This window comes from Thalassophryne amazonica, chromosome 17 (genome assembly GCF_902500255.1).
Source record: "Thalassophryne amazonica chromosome 17, fThaAma1.1, whole genome shotgun sequence".
Taxonomy (NCBI): Eukaryota; Metazoa; Chordata; class Actinopteri; order Batrachoidiformes; family Batrachoididae; genus Thalassophryne; species Thalassophryne amazonica.
In genome coordinates, this window is record NC_047119.1 from 48,079,599 (window position 1) to 48,101,624 (window position 22,026).

A 22,026-nucleotide genomic window follows, 5' to 3' on the forward strand; every position below is an offset into this window, starting at 1 on the left:
ACACATTAATATTTGATGGACATATCCTTTGCTCTTCTCTTCTTTAAAAATGACACACTGTACCTTTAATCCAGTCAGACAGGCAGAGTTTTACTGTCATGTTGACAGTTTAGTTTTTTCTTTTTAACATTTCTGAGTGGGATTGCATACTTTTTAAAAACAATATAACCCCTAATTGTCTTGTTTGTACAAGAGCTAAACCTGGACTGATTTGATTGTCAAATCAGAATAACATTTATTGCAAAGTAAGTTCTCACGTACAAGTAATTTGATCTGGTGTCATTGGTGCAGAAACAATAATAAAAAAGAAGATACTTCTGGTAGAAGTAAATTTGCTCTCATCAAGATGAAATCCTGGATGGAAAAACGTTCTGAATCAGTTTTTCACACTTTACTGTTTCACTGAATTGTGTGGTGACGATGATCGTTGATTAAAATTGCTTCACTGCTTTTTTAGTGTGGAGCCTCTGTTGACTTTTCCTCCTCTCTCTCTCGTTGTGAGGGAACGAGACTCTTCACTCTAACACCCTCTATGCGGCTTATTTGAGCAAACTTTGGAAATATGAAAGCTTTCATCTGTAAAATAAAGCCTTAATAGCTACGCAGGTAGAAGAAGCTGTTTTTGTTGAAAGACTTTGACAGAGTTTTTGTTCTCTCACTCTGAGCTGCATCGCTGTGACTCTGCTCTGCTCAGCTGGCTGCCGACGAGCAGGCAGCAGTCCGATCAGCACAAACAGACTGGCTGGGTTAAACAAAAATACAACGGCACTACGCCGCTGTTCCATCGTCTGGGGAGAACCGTGTCTTTAGACAAACTTTGCAGCGTCCAGTCACTTGTTCCACGTCTGTCACAGCAATCTCAAACCACTGACGAAACTCGCTCTCCATTAGCGGTTAGCCATCTTTGTTATTGTGTGAAGGAAACGGGACGGGGAGGGGGGAGCTATGGAAGGTCCTGGGGACAAAAAGGTGCGCCACTGCAAGAGGAGAAAAAAACTCGAATTTTTTATTTTTAAAATCGTCCGCAACAAATAATTCAAATTAATCGATATTATCAATATATCACCATGGCCTACTCCCACCTTAACATACCCATATTGAATTCTGTGTGCAAGAGAGGGATAATGTCGATAAGACAAACTGACAAAAGTTTCACATAGTTCAGGTGCGATCAGCGCAATTGTCACAAACAGCCTCTGTGTCTGGACAGACTTGGCTGGCTGTTTATACACTTGTCTAAATATAGAGTCTGACTCACTCACCTATAGACGTAGCCACTAACATGACGGCGACCCACAATTCCTCCCTTGTCCTGCTGAGAATGGGTTTGAAACCAAATAAAAACTTGTTGATAGACACTGCAGTCCCAATGTTATTTGACTTCAGTAAGTGTGTAAACATGGGGTGAGCCACAGCCAGTGTGAGAAACATCATATAAATTCAAATATAAAGACTTATCTTACCTGTTCATTTTAGTCAGATTCCTTATCACAGCCTGATGAAAAGTTATCCACATAAGAGTCCTGCTTGGGGACTGAAGAAACGTAGCATTTTAAAAGAAGTCCCTCTGTGTTTTCAGCCTGAACCAGAGAACACCGGCGCTTTGTTACACAAGAAAATTAACTTGAGTCACAGCACCTCATTTATTAACGCCACGTCAGCATTTATCACATCCATCAGTCAATTCTTTCCACGCTGAAAGTGAATCCTGTTATCCACCAAGACAAACATTACTCTTTTTGGCGTCCATGTAAGAAGTGAAAGAGGTGCGGAGCTTATGGCTTGCTGCTGTTGTTGCTATTGTAAACACATGCTTAACACTTCTGGGTTGAATGCAGTGCCTCTAGCAGCGATTTATTTTTAGTGTATTTGTTTAGCGTGATAATTATTAATTATTTGAACTCAAGCCCAGTGCTTAACCACTAGACCATTACCTCCACCTAGTTAGCGATGGATGCTAACTGCAGTTGGCATTAATGGTAGGCAGTTGCCACTAAGTGTGACATGCAAGGGATGCATGAATACATATGCTAATGCTAACTGTGGTAAACCGAATTAGTTGCTTGATTTTTGAACATTTTCCCTGGAAAATGGTTTGTTTTCTAGATGGGGTTGTTCTCCCTTTGGTGTTTTCATTTGTTCACACTGCAATGTTTGTTAAACTGATCGCTTGTCAACTTTACACTCCTTGAGTTGTAAATCTTCAGTTTTATTTTTTGCCCAACGACCCACTCTTCCCTCCACCCCTGACTATCTACTCGCCTGTATTTCTGCGCTCATCCTGCATCTGTTGTTGTCAGCTTTTGGGGGGAAGCTGTAATTTGTATCTCCTCAGATATGAACACATGGCAGTCTGCACAGATAAAGGCCGCAGTCCCAGAGGATTCATGCATTATTCTCTGTGTGACGTCGTCGGCTGATACGGTAGAAGTGCTTGTCAGGGATGTGACGGGTCTTTGTGACCTGAGTCTCTCCTCTTCTTCTTGCTTCCTCCCATCTCTCCTCCCCCATCATCCGCACCTCCGTGACAACAAGCCCTTGTCTTTTCAGAGCTGTTTGCTCTCGACTGAGGAGTCACAATCAGAGCCGTCACTCCGGTGGAGCCGACTTGTAAAAACGTCCACTGCCTTATTAAATTTCAACCCACCTGCACTTTATCTCTTTTATCTTCATCTCCCTCCATTTTCCGCATTTATTCTCTGTTGCAGTGGTACTGTCTTTATGTTTTCTCTCTTCTCGTCCAAAAGCAGAAACACTGATTATTGTGGACAGATTTCCAGACACAAGTACACCTGCTGAACCCTGGGCCCGGTTTCATAAAGCAGTCTAATCATGTTTAGTTGGCTAAACTCACTTAGTTGACTAATCTTTTGACCTTCGTCATTTCACAAAGCGCTTGGTCACCTAAAGATTTGCGTTAGCCTAAAGTTTTTAATCCTGGTTCAGAGGAGGCTAATCATATTTTACTCAACAAAACTTCAGTGTCTTACCTCAAAAATAGCAGCTATCATGTACCACCAATTGATGGAGCAGGAAGGAAGAAGAGCCTTGCGGCAGAAGCAGGTGTTCTGGGACCGGAATAATCCATTGGAGATGTTTACCAACGCCGAGGCCAGGATCAATTCTCCTATGGTGTGGCGGACTCAGTCATGTTTATAGCACAGGGACTAACCCAGAAGTAAACAAAACTCTCGCTTATTGGTTGGTTCCAGAATGGCCCAAGCAAGGTCAAAGGATCCTTTTCAGGATTTTAACACGTCATGTATTAGGATAAACACAAACAACACTTTCATCAAATGCAGATATTACATGTGTAGTCACACTTGTTTAATAAAAAGCAGTTATATGCCCATTTTTAAAGTATATTTATTGATGACATTGTACTATTGTGTGCGGGAAGACGTATTTATTGCAATGTGTTTTTTCTCTTCCCTCAGACATCTAGACAAAATGATGTGCCAGTGGGTGCACATAAAAAATAACTTTTATTTGAAATACATGCACACTGTCTTCACTTGCCAGCTGCAGGTGACATTTACTGCAGTGATATACTTCTAATAATATGACAGAAATTGCTACAGTTTGAACTCTGAAACTACAATAATAGTAGATGTGGAGGAAAGAAATATGTTAAAGTTTTTTCTCCTCCAGCAGTCTGTAGAAATTTGCTACAGTTGATCACCAGAACGGATGATCTTAGTAATGATGTTTTTAAATGTTAATGCATAGTGGTGCTAATCAATAAACCTGTTGAGATTGTAAGGAAACCCCGACTCCCCCGACAGTTGGCGCGTTGTGCCACACATTTATTTATCCCGAACATGCATGTTTGAATAATTATCTGTTAAACGGGATACATTTTGATGTCAGTGGAGAATGCAATCAATTTACGTTAATCATGTAATGGCCAAGTGGTTATTGTGCTTGGTTTCAGTGCGGAAGGTTCCCGGTTCAAACCACACCCCTGCCATGTGACGTTGCATCAGGAAGGGCATCCTGCATGTCTCATGCTTCCAGTAGAGCCGACATACATTTCAGTAATTCATACGTATCATTAGTCAGTGGTGAACACATGACCTCAGTGAGCGCTGACATTGTGTGAGAAGCACAACTTTAGATGTCGAGTGTAACTTCACCCTGCAGTGGGTAAAATCACCCTGAAGAGGGTGACTTCACCCTGAAGAAGGTAACATCACCCTGCAGGGGGTAACACCGCCCTGCAGGGGGTACCTTCACCCTGTAGAGGGTAATGCTGCCCTGAAGGGGTAACATCATGCTGCAGGGGGTAACTTCACCCTGCAAGGGGTAACATCGCCTTGCAGGGGGTACCTTCACGCTCTAGAGGGTAATGTCACCCTTAAGAGGGTAATGTCACCCTGCTCATGGTACCTTCACCCTGAAAAGGGTAATGTTGCCCCGAAGAAGGTCCACTTTTTTGGCAGATTTCCGCTTTTTTGCCAGTTGCCCGGATCATTTTTTACATCATTATTGTTCAGTAGGAAGCGTTAAGTGCTGTGCTTTTTGATCAGGCAGGTTTTGGGCAGCTTTGGGGCCCTTGAAGCAAAGCTGTTGTTTTATTTCGCTTTATCTTAAATTTTCCCCGCTAAAACCCTAAAGAGCATATATTAATAATAGTAGTAATAACAGTAACATTTACCTTTTTATTTTAAACTGATCTGTTATGGTCTTCTGAAACAGTTGATAGATGTATTTTGTAACTTAAAAATGGGAGCGATACTAACATGTTAGCATGTCTATGGCCTTTTCAATGTTAAAGTTAGCATTAAGCTATTCACATCTCGGCACGTTTGTGTGCATTTGTTTTCTGTATAATAATTAATGGCTCAGCGTTTGTTGTTGTGAAAGTCAAATGCATTACAAATTGTAATTTTGTGTTTATTTTTATTTATATATTAATGGTAATAATAGCAACAACAACAACAATCATAATAGTAATAATAACTAATAATGGCTACAATACAGTTTTAGAGAAAGAGACAAAAAGAACCTGATAAAACAAAATGCAACAGAAAAGATAAAACCAACTAACAATGAACATAAATAAATAAATATAGAAATAAATAACTGTTTCCTGGGAACACCTAGTGACTCTCACACCCCCACTTCATCCATGTATCCTGTGAAAACACATTCATTATATTTAGTTTTAAACTGTTGAATGTTTGGACACTGCTTTAACCCCCCCACTCACACTGTTCAACAGTCTCACCCGACAAAATGAAATGCAGGATCTTGTTTGTACGGATTTTTATTAATTTTTAATTTTCCCTCTTAATTGATATCCTTCTTCCCGATCCCTGAACAATTTCTGTATGGTTTTGATAAAAGATTATTTTTTGCTTTGTACAAGATCTGTCCTGTTTGGAATTTTAGTATGTCTGTTAATTTTAATTGTTTTGACTTTAAGAAGAGTGAGTGAGTATGGTCTTGATGACCCATATTGCCCTTTTTTTTAAAGACTAGATAGTGATTTTATTGAACTCATGTAGTTATTGCCCCAGATCTCTATACAGTAAGTGAAATCCGGTAAGATAGTGGAACAGTATAAGATGCACAATGATTTATGATCCAGAACATGATTTGCTTTTTTTAAACACTGAAATGCTTCTTGATAATTTGGTTTGTATATATTTGTGTGGTTTTCAACTGATTTTCTCATGTATTATTGCCCCCCAAAATTTATATTTATTAACCTTTTCAAACTGCACCCCATCTATCTGCATTTGTACTTGCTCATTCGTTGTGCAGTTCCCAAATAACATTAGTTTTGTTTTATTAAAGTTTAATGACAATTTGTTTTGGTCAAACCATATTTTCAGTTTGTTCATTTCTTCAGGGATTTCCTCCAGAACTATCTGCCACGCTAGAAAACTGCTGCATCCTAGTAAGGGCAGAATACTGCTGATACTAATACTACTACTGACGAATGATTTTGAATATGAAATTTGTTTTTTTTTTTTCTCAACAAAATGGATGCTGCACTCACTGCAATTTATAGTCTAGAACAGCCCCAGATTGCATTTAAGAGCTTTTACAATTCGAAAATTTATGAATGCGCAGTGGGGGTGTTAATTTTAGGTTTCAGCTTTTTTTGGTTTTCACGACTTTCATCCCTGGAAGAGGGTAATGTCACCCTAAAGAGGGTAACATCTGCAGGGGTAATATTACCCTGAAGAGGGTAATGTTGCGCTTTCACCCTGCACGGGTAACGTCGCCCTGCACTGGGAACCAGAGGCTTTTTATTCCCAATTGCTCCTGGAAACACCATTCCTGAAGAAGCTGTATGTTATTTGTCTTCTGGATCATAGTAATTCCCTCCACGCTACACTAGTGTACATACATCAGAATGTCAGACACATCTTCCTCCCCTCTGATCCATATCTCTCATCTCCACACAACTCCAGCAAATGTTACCTTTTCATATCTGGGCTGGGAAAATAATCTTTTTCCTCCATTTTTTTGCTGCATGTGAAAATCTGCAGGCGTGATAACCTTCGCTGCTGCGCTGCAAATGTCACCTCGGGCAGCCAACCAGTCACGTTTCCTTTGACTGGCTGACGTGGCCCTTATATGTAGTTTACACGCACAACACTAGACCAGACCAGACTTGCACAGTTGGTGTTCCTATCGAGAACCTTGTGATACCTGTCAGTAAGAATGAATAACCAGAGACTTTAAAATTGTAAGCAATAAGCCTAAGCTAGCTATCTAGGTTGCTTATGAGCTAGCTGCTGCAGTTTTGGTTTTATTGTTAGCGGTTCATAAATGCTTAGGTTTGCTGTTAGAACCTTTGAACTGGTGATATCTCTGTGTTTTGAGACAGCAAAAAAAAAAAAAAAAAAAACCCTTAATGGTCCGCAGTTATAGCTAAGCTAATAATAATAATAAGCTAATAATAATTTGCTTATAAGCAAATTACAGCAACTAGCCCATGGATGGGCTAGTTTCTGTAATAGTGGTTTCTATTTTCAGTTTTTCATAAAAGGCTAATATTGCTATAACCACTAACCTGGAGATAGGGATCAGTGTTTTGGAAAGGTTACAAAAAAGAAACTTTAAAGTTATTATCAGTTATGGCTAAGATAGTTTGTTCATGAGCTACATGCGCAACAGTAGATTCTGTTGTTTGCTGTTCATAAATAGTTACTGTTTACAGCGTATAACCTGGAGATATGGCTCCATGTTTTTCAGAGAAAAGAAACAAACTGACACCGATATGGCTATGCTAGCTAGTTTGCTTGCAGTTACATATTGCAACACCATTGACTGTTTCCAACTGTTCTCTGATGTTTTAACATTAACATATTTTTGCAGAAACACCGAACATAATGTTTTTGGTAAAACATGAGCTTGCTAACAGAAAATCACAGTTAAACTGAAACCATCATCTCCTTCACGGAGGCTGGAAATCAAATAATCATCAACTGTTTTGGTCATTAATTAATTTCAGTCATTTGACAAGCAAAAAAGTCAAATTTGTGAGTTATTCTGATTGCCAAGTCATTGTGTTTGTTCCTTGTTTTGATCATGGTAAGTTGCTCTTTGGACTGTTTCAGACAGACTCAAACATTTGAAGAGTATGTGGTTGATTCTCGGAACTCGTAACTGCTATTTTTCACAATATTATGATGTTTTACAGATTAAAAGATTTAATTATTTGACGCCACAATAATTTAAGTCTGTTATACTATCAGTATAATATGATTACTGCATCCTGTTACGTTACCTGTAATTCTGCTGCTGGCGTTATTGTTGCCTTGCCAAACATTAATGCAACGTGCAGTCTGAGGCAAGGCTCTTGGCTGTGTTTCTAGTTTTTATGCAGCAGCCGTTAGAAGGATGAACTATGCTGTCAAAGCTTTGGGCCGAATAGGCAATCAAGCATTTTGTTTCACATCAGCTCTCTTGCTCAAAGCTCTTAGGTGTGTACATTTTGCATCCGTGGCCGTAGGTTTATTTTGCTCACGCACAGACAAATGAAACGACCTGTCTGAGTGCGATCTGGGTCTGCATGCAAGGTAATGTGTTCTTCACACAGAGAGAGGAGAGGCAGTTATGCTTGTCATTAATATTTCAATATTCCCTTGCAGTTATTGTGCCGTTGCTCAGCCCTGCAGGTTTATCGTTATGCGATATTTGAGGGGCTGTAGCCATCTGTATTCTTAACCAGAGTAGGATTTTATGCAGGTTCATGTAAACATCCAAGTCTGGTTTACAGTATATTATATGCACATCATTATTTCCCAACATACATGTTGATTGTCTCTATATTTAAAGTGTAGGTGACACCAAACAAACAGAACAAATAAAACAGAAAACCAACCAAAACTCAAACCCTGACACAATTTAGTTCTGTCAAACAAAAAAGAGCAGCAAATCCTCATATTCGAGATGCTCGTATTAGAGCATCTGAAATATATAAAATTTTAACATTTATCCCTGCACTGGTAACAGCATAGGGATTCTCCAGCACAACCGTAGATGTGTGTGATTGGGTGGGTTAGTCTATCCTAGTTAGTTTAACAATAACTCACAAAGAATGAATGCTATCATCTTGTAACGAACCAAATTAAAAGAGCACATAATGGCTAACTTTCATGTTTCGCCTTTGTAACACCCCATAGACGTGTCTGCCACCTGCTGGATGCGGCACCCCCTTCTTGCGAATGTTAGCTAGTATTCACGAGAGGGAGAGAAACCTTAAGCACCATACCTGTGCCAGTATGGTATGAAATATACAACAGAACAGGGAAGTAAAACTGAACAGATAGAACATCTTGCTGGGGATGACACCAGAACTACTGCAAATTACTAATGACAGATTCGAAACACTTCAGTAATGTTTCAAAAGCTTCGCAACATCCATGTTTTGGAACAATGTTCTGGATTGTGTATCCAGAGGAAGACATCACCTGCTGTGCATGAGGCCTCATTGCATCATGTTAAAACATTCAAGTCAATGCAGGGTTAGTACTTACATGAGCATGCATGTTGCCTGTAAGGTAAAGTAGAGCAATTGTTTTTGTCTTTGTTTTTAGCCTGTAGAGCATTTTCAGGGACATATGGTTGTTGATAAAGAAATTCCAACCTACAACCTTCAAGTGTGAGGTCAGTGTTTCAACCCAAGAGGTCTTGGTCTTCTCTGGTGGTCTTATCTGACAACACCCCACCAAATATCAGGAGAGATTTTTTTTTTTGTTTGTTTGTTTTTTGTATCAGAGAGGATCAAGATCAGAGAGGCGGCTCATCAGCTGTTTTACCTTCTGCAACATGATTATTCACACATTACAGTGTTGCTGCTTTGAGGGCAAATGTTGTGAATGTTAAATCGCACTCTGTGAATTCACAATGTGTTTGTGCATCTGTCCCTAACACACTAACACTACGTTTCATTTTCAGCTTGGATTTCCATGAGATTGACTTGTCTCTATCGTTCTTCTGCAGTTCCTGTGCTTGAAGAACATCCGAACTTTTCTGAAAGTGTGCCATGACAAGTTTGGCCTCCGCAACAGTGAGCTGTTTGACCCGTATGACCTTTTTGACGTCAGGGACTTTGGAAAGGTGAGTTTTTAAGAATTACTTACATCGACATTTGCATAGCGGTTGAAGTAATCTGTCTTTCTGTAGCCTGTATTCTAATGCCATGGTCTCACAAACTTTGCTCCAGAATTTCAGTTCTTTTCAATCTGTACTCTGTGGATTTAGTTGAATTTTCTGCAGAGGGGGATACACTTGCTTGACTGTCTACATAAATAGCTGCTGTCTTGTTCATCATTTGCGAGCTTTGATGCCCAAGTTGGGATTGATGTTCAATCATAAGTCATCCTACTGCTGCTATACCTTTGAGGTGACGGAAGTAAAAATTGTTCTACCCTTTTGTGAAAATGTTTCAAAATCTGATTGGCACCATCTGTAGTCAGTTGTGAGAAAAATACAAATGCATTCTTTCAAGAAACTTTTACCTTTTGTGGGCAGCAAGTATGCTAGCTAATTTTCTAGTCAGCCTAGCCCAATCGCTACTGTGGCTTTCTAGCTAGAAATGTTATTAAGCAAATTATGTCTTCTGTTAATATGTGTTTGGTAAGTACTACTTGATTAATGTTTCATGAAACTCCCTGATGTGATTTTGGATATTTGTGGATGACGATTAGTGCCAAGTTGACCACAAGATATCAATCAACACTTTAGCAAGTAGTCACTAGGTTGCCAAACCACCACCCTTTCCGTTGGTCCATGTGGTAAAATTGGCATGTTAATCCCGTGTGTGGCTGTGGCATAACCACTGCAGACTCTGTGAGATGTGATTTTTCTTCTGACCCTGATGAAAACTCTTTGGAACAATATCTGTTTGTCATCAGATATAAGCTGTGGTGTTTATTTGTCCTTTTGAAGGACTGGATCGTTTTTAGATGGGCCGACACTTGGAAACATACAGTCAGCAAAGGAAACATTGAGTGTGTACACAAGACCTGCTGTTTTTGGGTAACAGTGATGTCCTGATGGTGGGAAATCTGCTTTGTTTGGAGTGCAGTCTTGTGCATTTTGTAAAAGCGTGTGAGTGGGCGGATGATTGCATGAATGTCTGCATCCCTGTATTTTTTATTTTTTTAATATGGATCTGAGACATGTTATTTTTTTTGGACCGTTTTAAGGCAAATCTGTCAACATGGAATACAGAGACCAGATGAGTTTTTAGGGAAACACACCAGTGTGAGGCATTACATGTGTTTTCAGGCAATGTGAATCCGCAATGTTTGTGTGTTGGTCATGTAAGTTTTGTATAAGACCTGAAGCCAGCTGGTGCCTGTGCCTCTCCCAGGATTCCTTAAATTGAAGCAAATGAAACTCTCCAACTCCCCCTTCATAGGACGCCAGGCTGACACAGATTACTTCCCCAGCTAATGCCAGTACCTTTTGACACCTGGGTGGACTGGGACAATGCAGATAAAGTGTCTTGTCCAAGGGAACAAATGGGTAGGATGAATGGGAATTGAATCAAGGTATAAATAAGGGTAGACCCTTTATCCCACTGATCCACCTGCTCTAATAGGGCTATTCCACAGAGTGCAGTTCCTTCTCCTTTACTCCCAGATAGCAGATCGGGATGCATTTTGAAGCATCATAGTAACTTCTTGATTCATCTTTGTCAGTCTTGAACAAACTTGGTATATGTAGTCATTAGAGCTGTCATCGGCACTAGATTTAAAATCGGGATTAAAAGGTTGAAAGGTTCAACCATTTAATCCAGATTTTTGAAATTGCTTAGCATGCGCCAGCTTCAGGGTATTCGTAGTCTTAGCTTCAGTCATGTTTGAAGGTCTGCAACTGGCATATTCGCAGTGACTACATCTTGAAACTTGTTTGCTCGCGCTCCATCTGGGCAAAAATTTGAGGCAGAAGCAGCCCTGGTGAATGCTTGTTACATTTTTTTTCCTAGTATGGGAATTAAGTCTTTTTATCCCTTTTTTGCGCTTTTTTGTCTAGCAGGCATTTGTAGTAGAACGGCACCCTGTAGAATAGCCCTTGGCCATGGCTAAATTTTATTTACCCATGAAAGGAGGCAAAGAAAATGGATGATAGGCCACCATATGTTATAAATCTGTAGAAATTCACAGATGAGTTTGGCATCTATGTAGTTGTGGTTTGCAAAGGCTTGTGCACAGTTACCACATGTTGCTCCTGCAACAGGGAGACATGAATGACTTCAGGGAAACAAGCTTTGCATGTTAGTCCATTCAACAGTTGTCCTGACAGACGCAGAGTACTGCGTCTTTTGAAGTATGATGGCACTCTGACCTAAGGGACGCCCTGGGGAAACCCTAAACTTAACTAACAAAACAAACCATGTTTCAGAGATGTCGGGAGACTTGGGCAAAATCTTACTGTATTTTGTGGGCTTGGAAAGGTTTAAAATCATGTCAGGTCAGTGTGTCCTGTTCTGAATATTATGGGCTCCTGTTCTGTTGTTAAAAGCAATCTTATGTTGTATGACAGCTGTGTATTTTGTTGTGCTCCACCAAGGTTATGCCTTTTCACAAATCCAGTTTGAGTTAGCATTGACAGAATCTCCAGGTATAGCCAAAGAGGAATGTTCAATTACTTAACCTTGAGATTACTGCTCTGCTTTTTCTTCTGTTTTTTTCTCCCCCAGATAGTGTAATTCTGTTAGCTTTATCAGACCTGTAATCTGCACTATTTGGTTTGTAGCCAAGTGTACAGGAGAAGTCTTGCCTTGATTTGCTGTCTTATCATTCCTGAGTGCCTTCCTGTCAAAGTGTTCTGGGCATATCAAACAGAGTGGAAGTCCTGGGGCTGACCCAGAACACTCTCGAGAGTTGTTTTATACTTCACCGGGCATTGGAAGCATTTGTTATCTTGAGGCCGGTCAGGTCTTTACTAATGAGAAGTTTCTTGGAAAACTTTACCAAGTCTAGGATGGACTTTAATGACTTTGTTTTTTGATGAGGTTTCAATTTACATGGATACATAATTAAACTAACAACTGAACTAACCTTCTGAGGTGAAGCTTGCTGTTTCATTTGGCAATGATATTTCAACATGTCCTGCACAGATAGCCACACAGATAAAAAAAAAAAATCTAAGCAAGCAGGCTGAGTTTGTCCTGTAATTTCCAAGGGTACATGAAGCAGCAGCAGCCTCAGCGCTCAGAAACCAGCTTCTGCACGGTGTGAAAACATTCAGCTGCTCCAACGAAGTCAAATTAAACAATAACATTACAAAAACTAAACAAACGATTACAAAACGTCAAGAACGACAGCAAAACGAGACACAGACGAATTGAGGTTTTTGTTGCCCTTCGTTCAAATTTTTCAACAGTTTAAAAATCCTGACGAAGCTCCAGCTGCAGGAACGATGCCAACGACAGTCAACGAAAGTCCAGATTTATTTTTTCGTCAGGGCTTCGTCACCCTTCGTTAAGTGCCGTGTGACAGGGCCTTTAAGCATGGTCAGAGTGGACTTATTTTCCTGCCAGCTTAGCAGGCTGTTTAAAACAGCAGCTTGAATGATGTCATTGAATTGATGATGACAGCTGATGCTTTTGTGTCTGGGTTGGTGTGGTGGGAATGTTAATACTGTAGCTCTTCACTTGATTGAAGAACACTTTGAATTTGTACTCCAGCAGTGCTTATATCAGATTAAATTGTATTATATCCTGCAAAGATCAATTACATAGAGGATGCATTTGTGGAAAGTCATCTGTTCACTTATCTAACTCATCATATCCTCTCTGCTCAGACAAAAAAAGGAAAGAAAAGATGATGAGAAAAACGAGAGACCAGCTCATTTGGCAGTTTGTAGATAAACCACAGGACAGCGTCTGGGAGTCAATGAGCTTCCAGTGAATGTATTTAAAATCTGACAGCAGTCAGAATCAATCACACGGGTCCTCCGTATGTCAATTTGGAAGTTGCATTTGTACGGTCTCTGCGATGGCGGGCTTGTCTTGCCATTGATTTTCCATTAAGGCCAAACATCACATTATACTATATTGAATTGAGTAGATCCTTGCTAATGTGGCATACATTTAAATGTCGAGAATGCCTCATAAACAAAAGCCAGAAAGAGTTTTCTTCCTGCAGAAAGCAGTTAGCCCTGTTTAGTCCTTTTATGCCACATGCCGTCGGCTGTGAATCACAAACGTTTCTTTGTGCACACATCCAGTTCTATTATGTTTCATTCATCTCGTCTTTTCGTATCATATGTCTGTTGCTTCTTTGTTTCCAGTCAAAAACGGAAAATCTAATTTTGCTAAGAAAGTGAACTGAGACCAGCCTGAAATGAAGATTGATTTTTTTTTTAACACAATTAACCACATAGAAGTTCAAAAATGTCCATTTCATCTTCCACTCGACCAAGATGATGTCTTCAAAGTACTTTTTTCCAGTAAACAATCTAAAACCTCAAGGTATCAAATTAACATTATTTCCAAACATGAGGCAATGATCAAGTACTCAATTTAGAAGCTGCAATAAGCCTGTTTGCCTCAATAAACTTTACTCATAAATTAGGCATCAAGACAGTTGATCCCTATTTTTCTGTAATTGGACTATTCAATGAATCCACAAATATTTTAAGGTTTACCTAGAAGGGGCACTTAAAGGGTACAACACCAATGTTTATGTTTACAATACATGTTTGATGCAGATTTATGCAGATTAATTCTTTGGGATTCAGCGATACAATAATATATAGTTCTGTGCAGCCGTTTATCAATTCTGTCCAAAATTGAGCCACTTTATTTATTGACTAACACACAAACTTTCCAACATACTGACTTCAGACTGTTTAGTAAGAGTTTAATAGTTATGACCTTGAGTTTGATCTGTCAAGATCTTTCAACATGAAAGATCATGTGATTAGTATACAAAGTTGGTTGAGCTGATATGACTTTAAAGAACAGTTTACACCATCTGTTTTTGCTTTGTCATCACATTACAGGGGAACATATGTTATAGAATCCAATGGGTGTTGACCATGTTTGACTATTATTTTGGACTGCATTTTATGTAGCGCTTTTCCATCTGCATCGGAAGCTCAGAGCGCTGTACAGTGATGCCTCACATTCACCCATTCACATAGACACACTCACACACCAATGTCAGGGTGCTGGCATACAAGGCGTCCATTACACACCGGGAGCAACTATGGGATTAAGGACCTTGCCCAAAGACCCTGAGGGATTTTCTGGTCTTGCTGGGGTTTTTTTTAAAATGAGGATCCTCTGGTCTGAAACCCAACGTTTAACCACTAGACTGTCAGCTCCCGAAATATTTTGAAGACCAAACATTTAGTCAAACAGTTTCCCATTTAATGATCCTATTAGCTTGATCTATAATTTGCATCACTTTTTTTTATACCAAAATTGGTGCAACATTAACTTTTAACCCCCTTCTCTTTGCTGTTTTTACCCCAGAACTCCACAACACTCAGTCCTAGATAGTCCAAAGTATACCTTTTTGGAATCCCTATGATTAGAAAAATAATGTGGTGTTCTTTTCAATATGATTGGAGGATTTGTATATTTTGACTCCTGCGTAATGTTTCATTGGCCCCTACCTGGCTATAGGGAGCACTTTGGGACAGATACCATACATTTTTGTGAAGTCCATGGTATACTGACGCTCGCTCGAAAGTGTTACTTAGCTCCCTTAAATACCACCGGAAACCTGCTTGGCTTGGCTTATTGAAAATGTAGGAAGCTAATGATGAAAAAACAGTAGATTGTGTAGAACCAATTGAGTGGTTGTCAAAAGGCTGTGATGTCATCACTTCGGCGTTCTCTTCACCTTTTCAGTGATGGTTTTTCAGCTTGTCCTATATGCTTACATTGTATAGTGCTTTAGCCCGTGGTGGTATAAGTATTCTACGTAACTCAGTACTGGTTTATCAGCGTTTTTGTCCTGAGTGAGAATTTGAACCTGAAACCATGTTACAAAACAGAGCTCATGTTGAAAAATCTGAGTTTCCCTTTAAGAAGAGGCAGATTTCTTCCTGAAAAATAATAATGTGTAACTGTGAGCACGTCCCTGTTGGCATTGTTGAAAATAAATGGGGTGTCTGTAAAGATGGAGCCTAAGCAGTCGACTTTTAATCTCTTCTGGAAGAGTGAATTTGAAAGAGGGGGCTATGGGGAGAGGAGGGAAGAGAGGGTTTTGATAGCAGCTGCTTCAATAAACATTAATCAGCCCCAATCCACCTTTCATACCACCACACTGGCTGTCAGGAGCTCCACAGTTCATCTCCCCTGGCCTCTGAGCGCCGGCTCTCCTTCTAATGATGCCTTTTCCGGGGTCTCAGGCAGGTGGAGACTACAGCCAACTGGGCCCAGTGCTGGGGGAAAAAGTAATTTCCCCCGAAGCTCTCTCTCGTGCACACAGAAACCCCGCTACTCATTTTTACTTCCGTTACTTGCATAATTCTAAGCAGGACTTCTCTGACCATCTGTCTTTAGTCTGCAGCCACTTTATAGAGCGAGAAACGTGCTGCATGAGTTCATACACATATCAACGCCTTTGCACCCGTACCCATCCCCCATCATTACAAATTCATTATGACATCATTAAACCAATGAAATACAGCTTATTACAGTAGACCCCGGAGAACGCTTTGGTTTAAACACATCCCTCCATTTGAACCCTGCCGCCTCGTTTCCTGTCTCCCAACCCATTTTAATTAGCCACCAAAGGAACATTGCTGTCATTTAAATGAACATGGCAATCAGTTTATTTGGCTGTTGCCATGATTAGCATAATTAGCCTGCACCTGTTAACCATCTATCAACAGTTTGGCAATTTTCTGTCTGTGACTGTAGAGCAGTGGAGGAAGGAAGCTTGCTGACAGATTTGCCGTCTTCATTAAATAGAATAACCATTTATGTGAAATGCAGACACTGTCGCTTGCATTTGTTTTGTAGCTCATCTAAACAGCGCTGCAGTCACAACTGACTGAGTCGTAGGTTGTCAGCGCCGCCTGAGTGGTGCTCGCTGACATGACAGCACGCTGTCACGGTATTGCGTCGATGCTACAAAATGTATCAAGTTAACTTGCATCTTGTTGGTCAATTTTACCTTTTTGTTTTGGTCTTTACTACAATAAAATGTTTTTCTTGACAACTTTTTTTTGCCTTCATTCATAATCAAGTGTTTACCAGTTATCCCCATTTCAAGACATTTTTCAAATATTGATAGTAATAATAAGAAGAATTCATGTTTTTAACTCCCTATTACTGTGTTGTGTACCTTGTTTTACTACTGCAGTGCTACCCTAATTGGAAAAGATGAGACATATAAAAAAAATCTGTTTAAGTTTTTAAAAATAAATAAGTAAGCAAACTGCTCATGTTCTAGATACCACTTTGGTCCCAATGTTTACAAATGCTTTTTATGGTCGCAGGGGTCGAAATAGCAAACTAGCATGTGCTAGTTTGTGCATGTATTATTCGAGTGGTGCACTTAATTTTATACTTCACTAGCACTGGTGCAAGTAACTTTATCCAAGTTTTATTAACTATAAGCACCAGTAGAATGAACCAATAAAGGAATAAATAAGGAAAAAACTATTTCCAGTGTGTTGTCTTCGTCTTCCCTGCGTTTTGTGACTCTCACACACGGCGCGAGTTGCTGTGCTCTATTTGTTGTGTTCGCGCACGAACATGTAAACAAAGAAAAAAAAAACTGGCTGCCGCTGCAGTTCTCTCTCTCTCTCTCTCTCTCTCTCTCTCCCCCCCCCCCCTCAAAGTTTGTCATCATTGTGTTATAAACCAGTCACCATTTGTTTTATTATGCATCTGTGTAGTTAATAAAATGATCTTCACGGACAATTAGTTCGCACGCGCACGTAAAAAACAAAACAAAACAAAAAAAAAAACAAACAACAACAACAAAAAAAACAGGCTTCCGCTGCGGTTCCTTTCCGAAACCCAGGAGAGGCCACTTAAAGTGATATTTTTTTCTGGCCATGATAACTTGTGCGCACGTTTTCCTTTAATTGAGCCCACGAATTAATAAAACATGCTCTCAGATTAATAAAACGTGTGCACGTTTTCCTGGCCGTGATAATTTGTGTGGACGTTTTCCTTTAATTGAGCCCTTGAATTAATAAAACGTGCACACGTTTTCCTTTCGTTCAAAATTAACTCCATAATATGACCTAAATTGTCATCCTCACGATGGGGAGACAGTATAATAAAACGAGCGCACATTCTCTCCACATGCAAAACATTTTGCAGTGACACTTCCAGGGCTCCGTAGTTCCTCGCTCTCTCTCCCCCTCAAACTCTGTCCTAATTGTTTTATAAACCAGTCACCATTTGTTTTATTATACATCTGTGTAGTTAATAAATAAAATAATCTTCACGGACGATTTGTTTACGTGTGCACGTGAAAGAAAAAAAACTGTCTGCCGCTGCTGCTGTTGCTGTTCTGCCCTCAAACTCTCCCCAGAGATGAAGAGTCTGACACATCAGAGGAGGAGTTTTAAGGTTGATATAAGACTGACTTTTGGTTGTGCAAGTAACTTTTTTTTTGGTGCAAGTCAGTTTTTTGTTACTAGCACCAGTGCAAGTAGGTTAAAAAATGTATTTTGACCCCTGTGGTCGCAACTTACTCTCAGGGTGAAAGACAAAAGGTGCGATGGTTATTGTGAATCACAAAAAGCAACCACAGCACTAATTGTTTTCATGTTGTCTGCTGTTTCCCAGTCTTTCTAAAAGCTGAGCGTCTTGCAAAATTTGCACGACATCACCACCAGGGGGTGCAGTGATGTGTTACTTCAGCCCTTGCAGAATTTGCAATGGCCATTTAACTCCAGGCAGGTGAAGTCTTCTTGAGCCAAAACATTTGGCTGGAATGCACTTGGAGTTAGTTCGTTTCAGCACATGTGTGGATCGTGCACATGCCTCATGCAGTCACAACATGTCATCTGTGGTTTGTGCATTCTCTGGCTGACACTTTTTAATGTAAAAATCAGTGTGGGACACAGTAAGGGGTGTAGCATCATGATGGTGGCACCACATCATGATATTGGTCAGCTGTTATGTGATCCACTGTCGAAGATATTTAAAAACACGAAACGTCTTATTTAACGTCGAACAACTTCTTCTCTCCGACCTGTCCCCCTTCCTCATTATGCTTCTCCCCCACTCATTTATTTCTCACCTACTCTGTACAAGTATGTTGTGATGAGATTCATTCAGTGGCAGGCCGGTTACCATTGTGTCAGAACGGCGGGATTGCTGTTGGTCAGCAGCATTGGATTGCTCTTCCTGTTGCTGTGAATATTTTGCACAGTGAACTCTGCCTTTTAAATTTCCTTCCTACATCCTGTGGCCAAAAATAGCTAGTTGTTTAGAACCCACACCCACTGCTGCAAACATCTGGAACGTGCCTCTGTGGCTGTTGGCTCACTCGCCACGCTGCTGTTTACCAAAGCAGATTGTAACCTCGCCGCCAAGCCCTCATCTCTGGCCTGCCACCATTTGTTCGCCATCATCTCAAATATGTAAAACACTTGAAATTACAGCTTATCTGAAATGCATGAGTTGGCAGGATGGATGTGTGCTGCTTCTTTCACAGCTCTGTTTAGTGCAGTGAAAAAGAATAAACACAGAGAAATCACTAATCGAGGAGTTGAGGCGTATTTGTCATGATTTAACGTTGTCGTACCTATATTTCCCAGTGATACCTTGCTCATGTTGCATTTCTGAAAATCTTGCACCTTAGTGCTATTGTGGCTGAGTTCTCACGCAGTGTTCCTTGGTGCTGGTCTGGATTCTATAAAGTTTCATTGGTTTCACACCCCCTTGAATCCCTTTCAAAGTTCAGCTTTACCTTCAGGCACTTTGTCTTGTGCTTTTATTTAGCCATAGATTAACATTTACAAAGACCTGACTCTGGCATGACATGGGTTGTTACTGTCCATGGACTGATCATCGGACAGAAGGACTCAGGTCTCTGACCAATACCAGGAATGCTGTCTTCCACAGCCCAAAGTTGTCTCACCCTTCTGTTGAAAGAAGTCTTTTTTACATGTTGAGATTGACATTTTTGCTTTTATTTCACTTGCAGTATTAAATTTATCATCCTAGATTGTCTTTTGATCAAAATGTTTTTTTTTTTGGTTAGTTTTAAATTAGTGTTTTAATTAAACTTGGAGAACCACAGCAGCTGGAGAAGGTCAAGGACACACATATGTTTCACCTGACAGGTAGACGGAGAGGTGTGGATGAATCACATGGGTGCCATCCAGGACCCAGGATGGCTCTGTCATGTGGTGGATACAATATTGCATGTCACAGCACATGCTCCCAGACCCAGACCTGACCTTAAACTTTATTGTTTTTGTGCAAATATTTGCTCATTTTGAAATGGATGCCTGCAACACATTTCAAAAAAGTTGGGACGGGGCAACAGAAGACTGGGATAGTTGATGAATGATCAAAGAACACCTGTTTGGAAACAGGTGAGTGTCATGATTGGGTATAAAAGGAGCAGCCCAAAAGGCTCAGCCGTTCACAAGAAAAGATGGGGCGAGGATCACCACTTTGTGAACAACTGCGTGAAAAAATAGTCCAACAGTTTAAGAACAGTGTTTCTCAACAATGAATTGCAATGAATTCAGGGATTCCATCATCTACAGCCCATAATATAATCAGACTTTTCAGAGAATCTGGAGAACTTTCTACACGTAAGTGGCAAGGCTGAAAACCAGCATTGAATGCCCGTGACCTTCTATCCCTCAGGCAGCACTGCATTAAAAACCGACACCATTGTGTAAAGGATCTTACACTCAGGAACACTTCACAAAACCATTGTCAGTTAACACAGTTCTTCGCTACATCTACAAGTGCAAGTTAAAACTCTACCATGCAAAACGAAAGCCATACATCATCAACATCCAGAAATGCTACCTTCTCTGGGCCTGAACTCATTTGAAATGGACAGACGCAAAGTGGAAAAGTTTGCTGTGGTCTGATGAGTCCACATTTCAAATTGTTTTTGGAAATCATGGACGTCGTGACCTCCGGACAAAAGAAGAAAAAGGCCAGATTGTTATCAGTGCAAAGTTCTAAAGCCAGCATCTGTGATGGTATGGGGGTGTGTTAGTGCCCATGACATGGACAACTTACACATCTGTGATGGCACCATCAATGCTGAAAGGTACATCCAGGTTTTAGAGTAACACATGCTGCTATCCAGGCAATATCTTTTTCACGGACATCCCTGCTTTTTTCAACAAGACAATGCCAAGCCACATTCTGCACATGTTACAACAGCGTGGCTTTGTTCCCAAACGCTTATTGAGTGTTGTTAGAAGAAAAGGTGATGTAATAGCTTTTTTCAAACGTGTTACAGCCATCAATTTCAAAATGAGCAAATATTTGCACAAAAACAATAAAAATTTATCAGTTTGAACATTAAATGTCAATTGAATATAGGTTGAAGAGGATTTGCAAATCATTGTATTCTGGTTTTATTTACATTTTACACAACGTCCCAACTTCATTGGAATTGGGGTTGTAATTGGTTTAGTCTAATTTTATTTCATGAAAATGTAGTAATATTACTTTTTTCAAAATGTTCTGTTGATTTGTACTTATTTTTATTCTTCATAGTGGCATTTGATGACGTTTGCACTCGCATTTACTTCTGAGAAAAATGTCACCAAGAAAGGCTGCAAAGATTTAAATAAGTTTTGTTCATTGACCGTTTCCATTTTAGCGTAGTTTTCCCTGGAAAACTAAGGACCATTTTCACTCTAATCTGTTTTCTTCAGTAACATCCGGCTCTTGTCTCCTCCCGCTTGAGTCGATGGGTTCAGCACTGCTTCCTCTGACCCTCTCCCCTCTCGTGTCTTCCTTCTGACCCCAACTTCAAGTTTTTTTTTTAAACCTTCGGCTTTCAACCCATAATCAATAATTCATTCCAAATGTCACAGGCTTAATGATAATTTTCATGATATGAATTATAAATGGGCGCTTCCTCTCCCCCCTCTGAGTTTAGACCCCCCCCTCTGTCTCCTGCTTCAATGCTCCCACAACCTCATTATCCTCTGGCTCTTCACCGTGACACCCATGGAAACAGGTGGGTGCTGAGCAGTGTGTGTGGTTGTCCAGGATACCGTTGATGGTGGATGCTGAAGGCAGGTGCCACTGCCGGGTGGCTTTGACTTTCATTCAGGAGGTGGGACCTGACGAATTGATGATATGGGCGGGGTTTACGAGACTGATACGTGATAAAGATGCTTAAGATTTAGGTTCAGATGAGAAGGAAACTAAGCATTTGAATAAAATTTGAATGTAATCTGCAGGTTTTATACTGCATTTAAACCACTTGATATTGATAACACATGCTTTTAATTTAAGGAAAACTGTTCATTTTTAACTTTGCAAAATTGTTTTCAAATGTATGCCTGCAAATCAACAATAAAATGTCTTAAACTGTTTTAACCCCATTAGATATAATTAGGGAATTACCCTGTTGTGTC

The 22,026-nt window shown here is 40.1% G+C and overlaps 1 protein-coding gene across 11 annotated transcripts in view; it reads left to right on the forward strand.

The window, feature by feature from the left end:
- vav2 (vav 2 guanine nucleotide exchange factor) overlaps positions 1 to 22,026 on the forward strand; it is a 544,057-nt gene that overhangs the window by 151,414 nt on the left and 370,617 nt on the right. For all 11 annotated transcript variants that reach the window (XM_034192797.1, XM_034192803.1, XM_034192800.1 and 8 more), the window contains exon 2: positions 9,466 to 9,582. In XM_034192797.1, coding sequence (XP_034048688.1) covers positions 9,466 to 9,582 — 117 coding nt within the window. The remainder of the gene's footprint in view (positions 1 to 9,465; positions 9,583 to 22,026) is intronic.